This window comes from Dendronephthya gigantea, unplaced genomic scaffold, assembly GCF_004324835.1.
Source record: "Dendronephthya gigantea isolate DGI-Jeju-01 unplaced genomic scaffold, DenGig_1.0 000033F, whole genome shotgun sequence".
Taxonomy (NCBI): domain Eukaryota; kingdom Metazoa; phylum Cnidaria; class Anthozoa; order Malacalcyonacea; family Nephtheidae; genus Dendronephthya; species Dendronephthya gigantea.
The window spans coordinates 225,683-241,157 of record NW_021163043.1 but is presented as its reverse complement, the minus strand read 5'-3'; the positions used below and the strand labels follow the sequence as shown (position 1 = coordinate 241,157).

General features: G+C 37.1%; 2 protein-coding genes across 2 annotated transcripts; both read left to right on the top strand.

The window, feature by feature from the left end:
• The first annotated feature begins 1,548 nt into the window (after window positions 1-1,548).
• On the top strand, window positions 1,549-2,474 carry LOC114525207. The gene is made up of 2 exons (XM_028546427.1): window positions 1,549-1,727; window positions 1,987-2,474. The coding sequence occupies exons 1-2, from the start codon at window positions 1,667-1,669 to the stop codon at window positions 2,439-2,441; spliced, it is 516 nt and encodes a 171-aa protein (XP_028402228.1). The 5' UTR covers window positions 1,549-1,666; the 3' UTR covers window positions 2,442-2,474.
• Window positions 2,475-14,277: 11,803 nt separating this feature from the next.
• On the top strand, window positions 14,278-15,177 carry LOC114525074. The gene is made up of 2 exons (XM_028546282.1): window positions 14,278-14,475; window positions 14,723-15,177. The coding sequence occupies exons 1-2, from the start codon at window positions 14,421-14,423 to the stop codon at window positions 15,175-15,177; spliced, it is 510 nt and encodes a 169-aa protein (XP_028402083.1). The 5' UTR covers window positions 14,278-14,420.
• The last annotated feature ends 298 nt before the right edge of the window (window positions 15,178-15,475 follow it).

Sequence of the window (15,475 nt, the reverse complement as noted above, 5' to 3'; positions counted from 1 at the left end):
CCTTTAATAATTCCAATACACACTGGGGAGACTGGGGTTAAGTTCTGAGTCAGAACTGAGTACAAAGAATATGCGTGCATGCATTGTCGTTTAGCTTCGATCGAGTAAACATGCAGAATATGCGTTCATTCGTATAGTTTAGATCGAGTACACAGAATATGTATGCTGCAGGATGCTGCATTGTCGTTTAGCTTCGATCGAGTAAACATGCAGAGTATATGCGTTCATTCGTATAGTTTTGATCGAGACACAGAATATGTATGCCTGCAGGATGCTGCAGTGTTGTTTAGCTTCGATCGAGTAAACATGCAGAATATGCGTTCATTCGTATAGTTTTGATCAAGTACACAGAATATGTATGCTGCAGGATGCTGCATTGTCGTTTAGCTTCGATCGAGTAAACATGCAGAGTATATGCGTTCATTCGTATAGTTTTGATCGAGACACAGAATATGTATGCCTGCAGGATGCTGCAGTGTTGTTTAGCTTCGATCGAGTAAACATGCAGAATATGCGTTCATTCGTATAGTTTTGATGCATGACACAGAATATGTGCATGTGTAGTGTCGTTTAGCTTCGATCAAAATTCACCAACTTTGCATGCATGCGCGGCTATGTATTCCGTTTTCGGAATATTCGCCGCGAAAATTGGCAAGGGCCAGGCGACTATGTTTATAATAATAATTCAGTTAAATCACAGACAAGCAATTTGCATGGGTATAATTCAACTCTTGAGGGAAAAAAATATTTAGAGCGAAGCGCGACGATATAGTCGAGAAAATGTAAAATATTTTCCCTAAGATAAAAAATGAAATGTTTCAATATTGCATTTCATGTAACCACAATGAAACAACGAAATCCTGTTTGGTTTACCAGCTTGTCGCCTTTATGTTTGAAAGCACAGGAAGATAAACAGCTCAGTGTGTATGCCTATACAGCTACATCAAAGTTTCCCGGTTTCAACTGGTAGTTTCTGTGCTTTGAACGTAGGCAAAACGTTGCTAAACTCACTGATTCAAAACAGAATCGCAAATTACATGCAAGTTCGGTGGGCTTAAATTTTCTGCAACAAGTATATCGAGACATTTTCCAATCTTATGCATGGCTAGTTAATTGAGACTCGCAGATTCGTGCTGTGATCACATGCCGGCGCGAATTTAAACCATGACACATCTATTTTTGTGTATTGCAGTGGAATGAATGAATGGCTTGTTATATATTATGAAGTTCGTTATCTGAACATTTAAAACTCTTTTTCTCTTCCTTACATCTATCTGAAGAAGATGATCGTAGTACCGCGAAGTCCGCCGGTTTGAACTGTCGTGTTTATGTGTGTCAAGCATTGAACTTCCGGCATTGCCGACATGTTGGTAAATTCCAACAGATCACCTTATTTTCGGAAGTTTGAAAGTACCGAAGTTGGCGGTTAATTTGTACCCAAACATTTCTTCATTGTGCAGCGTAATGGTATGTAAAATACATAAAGAAATGAGCTGAAGGAAGGCCACGCTTGCAACAATCTTCACGGCGAGATATCTTAGCTAATTTCCATATCGACAACTTAAAAGTCGTGTGTTCGGCAGGTTGAGATCGATTCTAGTTTGGCCTGAAAGGAGAACTTGAAGAAAGAAAAACTGAAGAAAGAAGATATTTATCACTCGAAATAATGAAGTTTTCCATCGCAGTTCTATTCGTACATGTTTTGGTGATTTTTCTGTCCCCATCAGGTGTGTTCTCGTATCATGTCTTTATCTTTGTGTGATTGTCGCGTTACTACAATCAATGCATACCGGAGTTGTAAACATTCCTTAAACAGTCAGAATTATTAGAATTCTGTACTTTTCAATGGTTTTCTAATGAGAAGACTAATTCTTAATTCACTATCGTTTACAAAGGGCAACTTCTAAGATTCTACATTCGACCTTATTATCGAAAGCATTACAGAATAAATAATTGGACTATTTTTATCTATATATAACTTTTTAGTTTATGGAGGTGAAAGTGACGTGCTTCGAGTTTTTGACGAGAATTTGAGATTGACTGAGAAGGAGATGGAAGAATACATGAAGCAAGCGGATCTGGAAAAATATGGTTTTAAGAGAACCGAGGAGACCACCATTGAAACGGATGAAAATGGAGAAAAAAGGCAAAAGAGAACCATCTACTACAGAGTCACCGATGATTGTTCTCGAGTCATGTTCTGGGAAGGAATCCTTGAACAACGCTTGCCAGAGAAATTGAAAAATCTGAGAATCCTTTCAACCACCGTGAAAGAAATTCAAAATCGTATCTCTGACAGGAAGACAAAGGAATGCACAGTCGGTTTAGAGATTCATCCAGATCGCTGTCTCAAGTCCAGTGGTAGCAAACGTCGTGTGGCTAGAGGTTGCACTGGTTGGTGCCTTTTTTGTTGGAATGCAGCCATCGTTTACGACAACTAAGGAATATAAGATACTTGTACTAATAATCTGCATTTGATTATCTCTGTAGTATTTCGGTCAATATAGACAGCAGTAGTTGAATTAATAAATGATGGTTGCCTTGACTCGGTGTTATTCTATCATTGTTACTGAATACATAAAGAATTTGATCTCATCGACTTTTCCACTATATGTGGTGAGTTTCCGATCTTCTATTATAGAAGCTTTGCTTACCTCTTGCTTTTCTGACTGATATTGAGTGTGACACCGAGTTTCAGGGCCTTGAAACTTTTTAATCATCATTCAAGATCAAAACTTTTGACTCTCACATAAAATCAGTGGCGCCAGCAAGGGGGGGGGGGCAGTGAACTATAGAGTAAAAATTCAATTCATCCTGGACCTTCCCCAGAATTTGCCCCTCATAAAAATGCTATAGCGCCACTGAGTAAAATACATCGATTCAGTAAAGTCAGGGTGTATGTATGGGGCTAGCCAGTGTCCCCGCGCCACCGACTTCCAAAGCTGGTGGTATTTGAGAACTCTGGGAGTGTTCAGTTCAACATGTAGATTATAACGCCGAACAGATTTTACCGAAATGCTGGAATCGGGATCTTTAAGAAACGTCCAAACCTTGCTTTTAAAACGATCTTCCTGATAGTTCGGCTCTGGTTCATATTATATTCAGAGTGGAAATCAAATTGATCTTTGGGTCTGGATCTCCAGGATCTAACGTTTTGTGTACAATCGTTCTACGTTTCGTCCATCGTTCTCATAGAAACACCTGCATTATTTGTATTGAATAATGAATAAAATAAACTTGCAATATTGAAAGATTTACAAATGTTTATTCAATTTCTGCAATACATCACAGAGTTAATGCCGGCATAACTTGTGACTTAATTTACAACTTTTCCCGATTTTTTCCTGAGAGTAAATAAAAAGGGACGTCTCGTGGTGTGACATTTGTTTCAGCTTTTTTTTTATCTATTGGGGGATTTTGACCTTGCAACTGACTTAGGGAAGTCAACAAGGAAGTGGTTGTGAATATTCTGTCATTGGATAAAACTATTATTGTTGTCACAGACTTGGGAAAATTCTGCCATCGCAGATGCGGGTCACATGCAGTGCTGGTTACATTTATTCAAGAACTCTTTTACGAGTCCTTCATCTGTACTCTATTTTTATAATTTCCTCCCTTCCTTTTTATAATATTCCTCCCTTCAGAATTTCATTTCCGTAATACACAAGTACAAACATATATTTCACATGTTCATCGCCCCCAGTTTCCGTGCAAATCTCAGTTTATCTTCGGAATAAACTGGGTGAAGGGCCACTTGCTCAAATTAAGGAAAAAACTAAGTACAGATTGCTCGAAGATGAAATTCAACTCGAAGAAGCTTCGGGTTGAGTTGCAATACTCGTTGCGAATTTGCAAAACAACTCGTTGCAGAGATAAGAACCGCCTACTTCTTGACAATGACACTTTATGATGTCATATTGTGTTGAGGGGAAATCAAATTTATGAGTCTTCGGGTCTGGATTTCCAGGATCCAACTTTTTTGTATTTTCTTTTTACGTTTTGTCCATCGTTCTCATAAAACACTTGCATTATATTGAATAATAAATAAAATAAGCTTGTAATTAATTCTGAAAGATTTACGAATACATCACAGAGTTCCGGCATAACTTGTCAATCAACTTAAAACTTGTTTTTCCTGAGAGTAAATAAAACGAGACGTGAATCCCCCGAAATTTTGTCATCTCGTGGACGATATTTGGGATTTTGAGATTGCAACTTGCTTTCAAAAGTAAACAATTATTATTGTGGTTTTATTGTTACCGCATGGAAATCGTTTTATCAGGAGAACAATACATCTCACTAGAGATCATGGAATCTCAGCTTCCGGCATATCGAAAGCATAAAAGTGAGATGTTTGCGAACTCAATCTATATTCCAGTTTGGAAACCGAAGAGGAAGGAAGATTGAAGATTGGTGAAAGTTAAAGTGAATCTGGCGATGAAACTTTGCGTTGTAATATTTGTTGCTCTGGTCGCATGTCTCTCTGAATCAGGTATGCCACAATAGTCCATTGTGAAGTTACCAGCTGAAGTACTCCTGTATTACAAATCTCATTACAAACATTACAATCAATGCATTACAAATACTCCTGAGTTAATCTATCGTGCACACAACCAGTATAAAGTATATAAACTAAACCAAACTTATAACATGCATTAAAGGCTTTGGCATGAAGTTAAAAGACGCTGTTTTTGCGATGTTGTTTTAGTAAACGGTGCAGAAAGCGATGTGGTTCGTGTTTATGACGAAGACCTGAAGATAAGCAACGAGGAGATGCTACGATACTTGAAGGAGGCGGACCTTGAGAGGTTTGGCCTCAAGAAAACTGTCGAAGTCGCCACGAAAACTGATGAAAATAGCCAGAAAACAAAAAAAACGACCGTTTACTACTTGGTCACCGACCTTTGCTCTCGAGCCAGGTTCTGGGAAGCTGTTTTAGAACAACGTTTGCCAGAGGAGTTCAGAATCTCGAAGCTCACGTCAAAAATTATGAAAGAGATTGAAAGACGCATCAAGGGTCGCAAGACAAAGAGCTGTACACTTGGTTTGGAAATTCACCTCCATCCTGGTTCAAGCGAGGGTCAGAACAAACGTGGTTTCTCTACAGTTTTTGATCGTCTTATTTGGTGTAGTTTTGCGTCCATTAAGTACGCTTCATAGATGACTTTGCAGTGTTTGATGGACGGTCGGTGAATGTTTTGAACAAGGACTTGAATAACCGCTGAATAAGGACGAATAACTTCTTCATTTGCAGTGTAATTTAGCATAAATCCATAAATGTAATGGTGGTCATGTTATAGTTTGCTTCAGTTGTGGTTTGCCTCAATTATATGCTTGGGTATTTGGATATTGTGGTCTACCAGTATATGTGTTTGACTTGCTGGGGTGGGGTGGGGGTCGGTTTTATGCATTTGTTGAATTCAAAAATCAACTCGTATTCACAGCTGAAAATTCCCATGGCCCATGCTACTTGAACATGACACCATAATGTCAAGCTGCACTATCGCATTCAATACTGTACCGGAACTGAATTCATTACAGATATTATACAATTACTAAATGGTTTCCGTGTTTCGATGGCCTGATCCAAACACGCGGGAATGTTGCGAGAGTTCAGAAAAGCGCGCGAAACACGAGTCGAATTTATAAAATAACGACAAGGCCTTGAATTTAAATTTAAATTCTTAAAACTTTATATTTCCATGTTTGGATGCTCTGATCCAAACGCGGGCTTCGACCAATCAGAACACGCGTTATATACATGTTATTTTATAATAATAATAATAATAATAATAAAAGTATTTCTATAGCGCACAACCAAATTGTGTTCTGTTCTAGGCGCTTTACAGTAAAATCTAATATTAAAACTATTAAAAATCTATATCACTAACAAACCTAATAATATAAATGTTAAGACCAACGTCATACATTATTCAAAAATAAGTTAAAAAGATATGTTTTAAGTTTTTTTTAAAAACAGTAATTGATTTGCACATGCGAAGATTAATGGGTAATTCGTTCCACAACCGTGGTCCTGCGACACAAAATGATCTATCCCCAAATGTCTTCAGTCTAGAACAGGGAATCTGGAGCAATTCACAGTTATTTGATCGAAGTGAACGCTGCGAAGTATGATAATGCAAGAGTTCCTTCAAATACGGCGGAGAAAGGTCGTTCATAGCCTTATACACATGAAGGATAATTTTGAATTGGACACGATATTCGACTGGTAGCCAATGCAATTAATAAGTACTGGTGTAATATGTTCCGATTTCCTAGTACCAGTTAATAGACGTGCTGCAGTATTTTGGACTCTCTGTAGCCTCTGGAGTAAATATTTTGATACACCATATAGCAGTGAGTTACAGTAATCCAATCTTGAAGTTATAAAAGCATGAATGATTATTTCAAGACAGTCCCGAGACAAATACTTCTTTATTCTTGAAATGTTTTTGATATTATAAAAAGATGACTTGCAGATACCATTAATATGTTCCTCCAATTTAAAGAACTCATCAAAAATAACCCCCAAATTTCTAGCTGAACCAGTTGGTACAATTCTGTCATCACCCACCATGATATAATTCAAGGGAGGCATTGGGCGATAGCGTGAATGGACTAATATAAGTTCTGTTTTTTCACTATTTAGTTTCAATTTATTCAGCATCAACCAGTTTCTAATTTCAAATATACATTTTTCCATACGAATCTTAGATGAAATCAATTCACCAGGATCATTTGTTTTGAATGCAATGTAAAGTTGTCCATCATCAGCAAAAAAGTGAAAACGGAGATCATGACGCCTAGCCACATCTGCAAGCGGAGCAGTGTACAATGAATATAACAGCGGACCTAATACCGATCCCTGCGGTACACCACATTCAAGATCACGCCATAGCGAATCTGTTCCCTCAACACGAACAAATTGTTTCCTAGATATAAGATATGAAGTAAACCAATCCAAAACACGACCCTTTATACCAAATCGCTTCCATAATCGTGTCAATAAGATCGAATGATCACGGTGTCAAACGCTGCTGACAGATCCAGTAGAACGAGAATGACAGAGTTTCCATTGTCGAGGTCTTGGAGAATATCGCTTTGAACCCTTAATAATGCTGTTTCTGTACTATGACGAGGCTTATAGGCAGACTGGAACTTCTCATGTAGTTTTTTCGTCAAGATAATTCATTAATTGTACAGCAACTGCTTTCTCAATAGATTTCGAAACAAATTTCAAATTAGATATTGGACGAAAGCTGCAGAATTCTTCATAGGAAAGACCACACTTTTTTAATAACGGTTTAAGAACAGCAATCTTTAGAGAGTCAGGCATTAAACCATTTTCCAAAGATAAATTAATTATTCTCGTTATAATGGGCACGGTGTCTTTTAGGCAATGTTCCAGCATAACCGCTGGAATAGGATCTAGAACACATGATTTCATTGCAATCTGTCGAATTAAATCGAACATCTCATTGTTACCAACTTCCTTAAAAACACGAAGTTCATGGGGACATGAATCACCATCGGGAAATGGATTTTCTATATCATTAATTAAGAGGGTGTCATTGATTTCATCTCGTATTTTAACAATTTTCTGCGTGAAAAAATCACAAAATGAGTTTGCCAGTGACATTGGGTCAGGAGATGATGGATATCGGGTAGTCGTATTTTTGTGCAGCAAATTACTTACGGTCTTAAAGAGAGTTCTTTGATCAGATGACCCATCCTTGATTAAGTCAGTATAGTAAGCCGATTTTGAGGAGTAAATCAGTTTATTCACAACATAACATTGTTGTTTATACAGATTCCTATCAGCATTCATCTTTGTTTTACGCCATTTTCTCTCAAGTTGTCTCCGTTTTCGTTTTTGAACATTGATTTCATCAGTATACCAAGGTGCCTTTGGGCGCAATGTAATTTCCCGGAATTTAGCCGGTGCATGTTTATTTAAGATAGTACGGAGACAGTTATCATATTCACGTACCAATGTTTCCAGATCCATAGTCATAAAATCTTTAAGGGAAGAATTTAGAACATCTGCTTTAAATTTACGCATATCAATCGCCCGCAGATTACGAGAAAGCAAACGTTTCTTCGCAAATTTTGGTTTCCTAAACAAGAGATGTAGATGCACAGCAAAATGATCAGAGATCGAAGGATCAACGATATTACAGTGGTTAACAATATTTTCTTCTGATCGCGTTATTACCAAATCCAGGGTATGACCACCAGAGTGCGTCGCTCCAGAAACGTGCTGCTTCAAGTCAAATGAAGCTAAAAGATCTAGGAACTGCTTAGCAAGAGGGTCATTTGAATTATCCAAATGAAAATTGAAATCTCCAACGATCAAAAGTTGTCTGGGTGATGCAATAATTCCTTCCATGAAAGATGAAAACTCTTCAAAGAATAAAGTGGATGTCAGCGAGTTAGCCGATGAAGGTGGCGGTCGATATACAACTATAACTCTAATGGGTACAATGTCCAAAAAGGAACAGTCAAGATATTCAAACGATCTAAATTCCTCCTGTACATTACAATTGATATTAAGGCTCTCTTTGAATAAGAGACCAACACCACCACCAATTGATCCATGCCTTGGTGTATGCAAAAATTTGTAGCCTGTTGGACATAAGTCTCCAATAGTTAGTTCATTCCCATTTGGAGCGAGCCATGTTTCCGTTAAAGCAAAAACGTCAATATTATTATCCACAGCAAAATCCTTAATCATCATGGTCTTGTTTCTGACAGATCTGGCATTAAGAAGGAAAAAATCAAGCAGATTAGTTTCATCACATTTAAAATTTATAGGTTCTATAGGCACTGTAATTAAGTTAGAGTGAAAACTGTTCATGTCCAAGTTCGCCTGCGGACCAATTCCAGGTGCCTGAGCCAGTCGGTCTGATACCGATGCCAATTATTGATTGTCGCGTATTTTGGCGGGAAAACGTTCAAAACATAAAATCGTCTCGGCGTACACTCAAAATTCATTAATTTTAGCTTTATTCTTTAGATTGCGTTGTGAACTAAGTCTTGAAAAGTATTTGGTGATTATAAAACAGCAAACGACAAGAGTTATCTCAAAATACAATGCGGCAATCAATCATCAACAATCAGTGTTATAAATGTCAACGCCATTATCACTGAAATGAATACAAAAGTAGCTTCGATTTAAGTGTCAATTTCTTCTCGGCGTATCCCGAGAAATCTTTTCATATTTTCAGATTATACAGTAATTAACATACTTTGTAGATGCTTTCGGGATTTGCAAAGCGTTTCTAAGTCGAAAATCAATTTAATAAACTCTGGCTTAGACGAAATAGTCTTATTACGATCAATCAATGCATGCAGGGTCATGTTGCTACAAATTAAATCATTTATGACGTATATCTTGCAATGATTACGCACGCGTGGTGATAATTTGTCCTAAAGTTCAAGTGCCACTTTTAAAAATAATCCATTATGTTTTATGAACTTGTCTATATTACAGTGATAATTTTTTGCAGCGAAACAAAATAGTTGAATGGCTGTTTTATTGCAGCGTCGAAACTAAAAAGTTAAAACAGAAGCGAAGTTGTTATTCTATAAAATGTTTTTGAATTTCATATTAGCGGTGAAGGAGATCCAATTCAATACAAATAAACGTCGCATATTTGGGCGGGAAAACGTTCAAAACATAAAATCATTTCGGCGTACCACATAAAGTTCATTTCTTTTGTCTTTATTCTTTATATTATGTTGTGAACTAAGCTTTGAACTGTATTTGGTGGTTGTAAAACACTAAACGACCAAGAGTTATTTCAAAATATAATGCGGCGGCTATCAACCATAATATCGAAAATTCGAAATAAAATTATGGTATCGATTGCATGGACCTTGGTATAGTTCGAATATACCGGAATATGGTATATTCGACCTTGGCATAGTTCGAATACAGCTAATTCAATTAAGTTTGTGACAGGCAATAGCCCAATGTATATTCCAAGCGCAAGAGGCATGAAGGGATTGATGGCATTTTATGCATAATTATGCAACGAATGAAGTTATTATTGGAAAAGCATTGTTGAGTATAAATATAATCATCTGGTGGGAATAGTGTGAGGATGAACTTAAGGCTGTTATTATACTGTATAGCGGTAACGTGGAATACACGTTGTTTTGTATTATAGAAATAACCAAAATCTGCTAATCAACCGTAGCGTAAAAATGCCCCGTGCGTACAGTGCAGACCTGCGATGGAGGGCGATTTTTTTTACTTTTCCTCTTTAAACTGCTTGAACAGGAACTCACGTAGCGCTTTCACATCGTTAAAAATGTCGACGTTTTGACATGTATAATGTGCCATTCTGCCTTTTATTACCTTGCCGTGTAACTTTTAACATGATATTAACGCTCTCTTCCTCGTAATTTTCCATGACTTTGGAACCGAATATCCACCAAATGCATTATTTATCAATCTAACTGTTTGCTCGCCTGCAAAGTATAACCACAAACTATTGTGATAAATGCAGATGTTTCTTTGGGAATTGCAAAATCACCGCATTTTTCATATGTGTCTTTTGTACTCTGATGTTCGCATAGTGTCATTGTTTGGTCGAATGATAAATATTAATATAATAATAACATAATAAAATAATTAGCGTCCATTAACGACACCATTCAAAATATGTCGATGCATTAGTTAGTCAAATGCACTGGACCCATGACATTGTTCGCGCTTACAATTTACATTTGCCTAATGCCTGTCACAAACTTAATTGAATCAGCTGTATACCGGATTATGGTATACTCGACCTTGGTATGATTCGAATATACCGGAATATGGTAATTTCGACCTTGGCATGGTCGAATATACTGGAACATTGTATATTCGACGTTGGTATTGTCGAATGGGGAGCTTTAGTCAGTATTGTTAAAAACATTGCAACATGCAGTCAGCCAAATGCTGGATCCCTCCTATCAACAATGATATGTTTTAAACGTCATTATCACTGAAATGAATACAATAGCTTTGATTCAAGTTTCATTTTCTTCTCGCTGTACCAAAGAAACCTCTTCATTTTTACAATATTTTTATATTATATACTAAGAATACTTTTTAGATATCTTCGGGGTCAGATCGATAAAATTGCAAATGACACCTTTTTATTTATTTTTTTCATTATTACTAAAAATTACAATTCAACCACATGCCAATCTACCATGTTATGTTCGCAAGTACTTAAACTGGCTACAAAGTTCTAAAAGTTTTAAATATAGCTTTTTTGAGATTATTTCCATAACCATGTTCCATTGAAGATTAAACTATCGTATTTACGACCATTCACGTAAATACCGCTGTACTGAATTTTAGAGGTACCGCAGACGCCAATGCAAACGAAGCAACCTTTAGGGGACTTTCCACCCTTAACCACGCATCGTTTGTTTACTCGAGAAGCTTTGTCGTCGTCGGTGGAACAGGGATTTGTGTGGATTTCCAAGCCAAATGTGCAACTCTTTGTCTTCCGTCCAGAGATTCGACTCTTTCGCTGCTGTGGAAAATAGTTCCGAAAGTCCACATTTCTTTCGCATGAGTTTGTACAAAACATCGTCCCAGTACTTGACTCTGGCGCAATCATAAGTGATCCTGTAGTGGATTGCTCTCTTTGTGTTTTTCTTTCCGTGTTTGTCTGTTTCGCTGGTGACTTCAACGGTCTTCTCAAAACCATGTTTTTCCAGGTCGACTTGATACGGTCTTAACACGGTTCAATGTTATTTGTAAATAATTTTTGACTGAATTAGTTGAATAATGTTTACCTGATGGCGACAAAAAGGCTATCAGAAAAAAATCTAATTCTACTCTGGAAACTTCTTCTTACGTTTTTCAAATAAAGTGATTTTAGTTTGCTGTGAGCACCGCCGTCTGATGCGAAAAACATAATAATATCTCCATGGAGTCAGGAGATTTAAATCATCGCATGAGCAATGCATCGCATTTTTTGACCATCGTTGATTAACTCTAGCTTGAAGCGGATGTTTTCAGTTCCTTTCAAGTTTACATTAGTTTCCTAAGCTATAATGATATCCCCATGCAATTTCTACAACACATTCGGATAAAGATGCCCCTTACAATATTTATACGAACATAATATATAATTGCGCATACTATGCAAATTTATGCTACTAATTTCCGATTGGTTTCCCAACCCGTGCTAACGGCAGATGGAATCTGGCATAGATGAAATTTAATAGATTATTACCCGAGCAACATTTGAAGTTAATACGGGGTCTGTTTAATACAAATTAAATCATTTGATTCATTTCAATAATTTCAAGTGCCACTTACGTAATGTCATGCAGTGCAATCACTGCAATGAGTATGACAATGCTCACCTATTGGCCCGATTCGTATTATTTGTGATCTATAATACAACAAGTTCACTGACTAGTTCAAAACAAAACAAAACCCGAAGATTAACATCTTGAAACCCAAAATATAGGTTAAAACAAGACATAGAATAAGTTCGAGATATTTTGATTTTATTGCAAAATCATCATTAGCCTACCTGATGAAATATTAATCACCAGTTAGTCTAATGATGATTTTGCAAAAAAATCGAAATATCACGAACTTATTCCTTGTCTTATTTTAACCTATATTTTTGGTTTCAAGATATTAATCTTCGGATTTTGTTTTGTTTTTTACTTCTTGAAATTGTCGGCTGGTATTGGGTTTTTTACACCAAGTAATGCTTTCAGTTGGCTTTCATACAAATCTTCACAAAAAATTAGCTCATCACTCACTTAGGAAAGTAGATTACGTCGGCGTTTTTTGTTAAGTGAAAAAAAAATAGTACAAAACCCACTCAACTATGTTTGCCTTTGAATATATGTCGTCTACTGCTTAAAAGGACTGTAGACAAGCTAGGATACTATATTACGTTGGACATTGTTAGGGTTGGACATCTCTCACTTCTTCTTCATCTCAAGCTTTCTTCGCTAAGAGACTAGGGCTAATTTTGCACTAAATTTTCCAAATGTAGTGTTTCAGATTTTCTGTACATCAAATGTTGAAGGGGCTTTTCGTTATAGTCATAAGCTGTAGACAATGCTTTTTTGTTAAAATGGCTGCACATTGTTTTTTGCTGTTTGCATTCTCATTGCATGTTAGGTTTCTTGGCTAAAAAGAGGTCGTTGTCAATTTCCTCATGCACTTGGCTTTTTGTTTTTTTTGACCATCGTTGATTAACTCAAGCTTGAAGCGGATGTTTTCAGTTCCTTACCTTGAAGCGGATATTTTTAGTTCCCTTCAAAATCTACATTAGTTTCCTAAGCTATAATGATATCCCCATGCAATTTCTACTACACAGTAATTCGGATAAAGCAGCCCTTACAATATTTATACGAACATAATATATAATTGCGCATACTATGCAAATGCTACTAATTTCCTTAACTCTGTTTTCCACTAGGCGGGATTTTTCTTTGTTTTTCTCAAATTAGTTCTGCATGAAAGCGCGCAGACAATAAGAAATTCCGCTTTGCGCGCAAAATTTCACCTAGTGGTAAATTAACAGCTCTAAATTGTTCCACGGGCGAAATTTTCAAGCGAAAATTCCGAAATATTGCGCTTGCTCCTTTTGAATTGTGAACAATCAAGCAGAATATATTTATTCAAGTGGTCGAAGTTCAAAAGAAACAGGCGAAATTTTTCCCATTTCGTCGAGAAAAATCGCCAGGTGGAATCAGACCCTTATGGTTGTGGTACGTTGCGTTGTACTACAATAATCCATTCCAACCTAACAAAAACCGCGGCTGAACCGAGGTGAGACGGAGGTTTAACCTCGGCGTAGCTCGGTCTGACAGACATTTCTTGTGGTGTTTTCGATGCCTCGATTTGTGTGTTGTCGTTCTCAACTGTTCATAAAATTCCGTTCGGAAGCGAATGGCAACCGTATGTAGTGTTTCAGAATTCGTCTACATCAAATGTTGATGTGGCAAACTCTACACTCGGAAATGTAGTGTTTCAGAATTCGTCTACATCAAATGTTGATGTGGCAAACTCTACACTCGGAAATGTAGTGTTTCAGATTTCCTGTACATCAAATGTTGATGTGGCAAACTCTACACTTGGAAATGAAGTGTTTCAGATTTCCTGTACATCAAATGTTGATGTGGCAAACTCTACACTTGGAAATGTAGTGTTTCAGATTTCCTGTACATCAAATGTTGATGTGGCAAACTCTACACTCGGAAATGAAGTGTTTCAGATTTCCTGTACATCAAACACATCTCGCTGGGGCCTATGGAGTTTCAATTTCCGGCATAACGAAAGCATAAAAGTGAGATTTTTGCAAACTCAATCCATTCCAGTTTGGAAAACCTGCCGAAGAGAAGGAAAGATTGAACATTGATTGAAGATTGAAGTGAATCCGAAAATGAAACTTTGCATTGCAATATTTGTTGCTGTGGTCGCATGTCTCTCTGAGTCAGGTATGTCACAATATATCAGTTCACTGTGAAGATACCTTCTATACCAGCTGAAATATTCCTGCCTTACAAATCTCATTACAAACATTACAACTTCTGAGTTAATCTATCCTGCACACAACCAGTATAAAGTATATAAACTAAACCAAACTTAGCTATAACATGTGTTTAAAGGCTTTGGCATGAAGTTAATAACTTCATAAAAGACGCTGTTTTTCAAGTTAGTGATAAATGTGCGATGTTGTTTTAGTAAACGGTGGAGAAAGCGAGGTGATTCGTGTTTTTGACAAACACCGAAATATGTGCAACGAGGAGATGCTACGATACTTGAAGAAGGCGGAGCTTGAGAGGCTTGGCTTCAAGAAGACTGTTGAAGTCGCCACGGAAACTGATGAAAATGGCAAGAAAACAAATAAAACGACCATTTACTACTTGGTCACCGACCATTGCTCTCGAGCCAGGTTCTGGGAAGGTGTTTTAGAACATCATTTGCCAGAGGAGTTCAGAAGCTTGAAGCTCACGTCAAAAATCATGAAAGAGATTGAAAGTCGCATCAAGGGTCGCAAGACAAAGAGCTGTACACTTGGTTTGGAAATTCACCTCCTTCCAGGTTCAAACGAGGCTCGGAACAAACGTAATGTCGCTAGAGATTCTCTTCCTCGTAGTCATAAGTGTTGTTGTTGTGGGGGTATTAATTACGATTGATTGTAGTGTTTGATGGACTGTCAGGAAATGTTTTGAACAATGAACAAGGACTTGAATAAGGACGAAAAACGTCATAATTTGTAGTGTAATTTAGCATGCATCCATAAAATTAATGTAATGTTAGTCATGTTATAGTTTGCTTCACTTGTAGTTTGCCTCAAATATATGCTTGGGTATTTGGATATTGTGGTCAACCAGTATTTGTGTTTGGCTTTCTCGGGTGGGGTGGGGGCGGTTTAGACGCATTTGTTAAATTCAAAAATCAACTCCTATATTCACAGCTGAAAATTCCTATGGC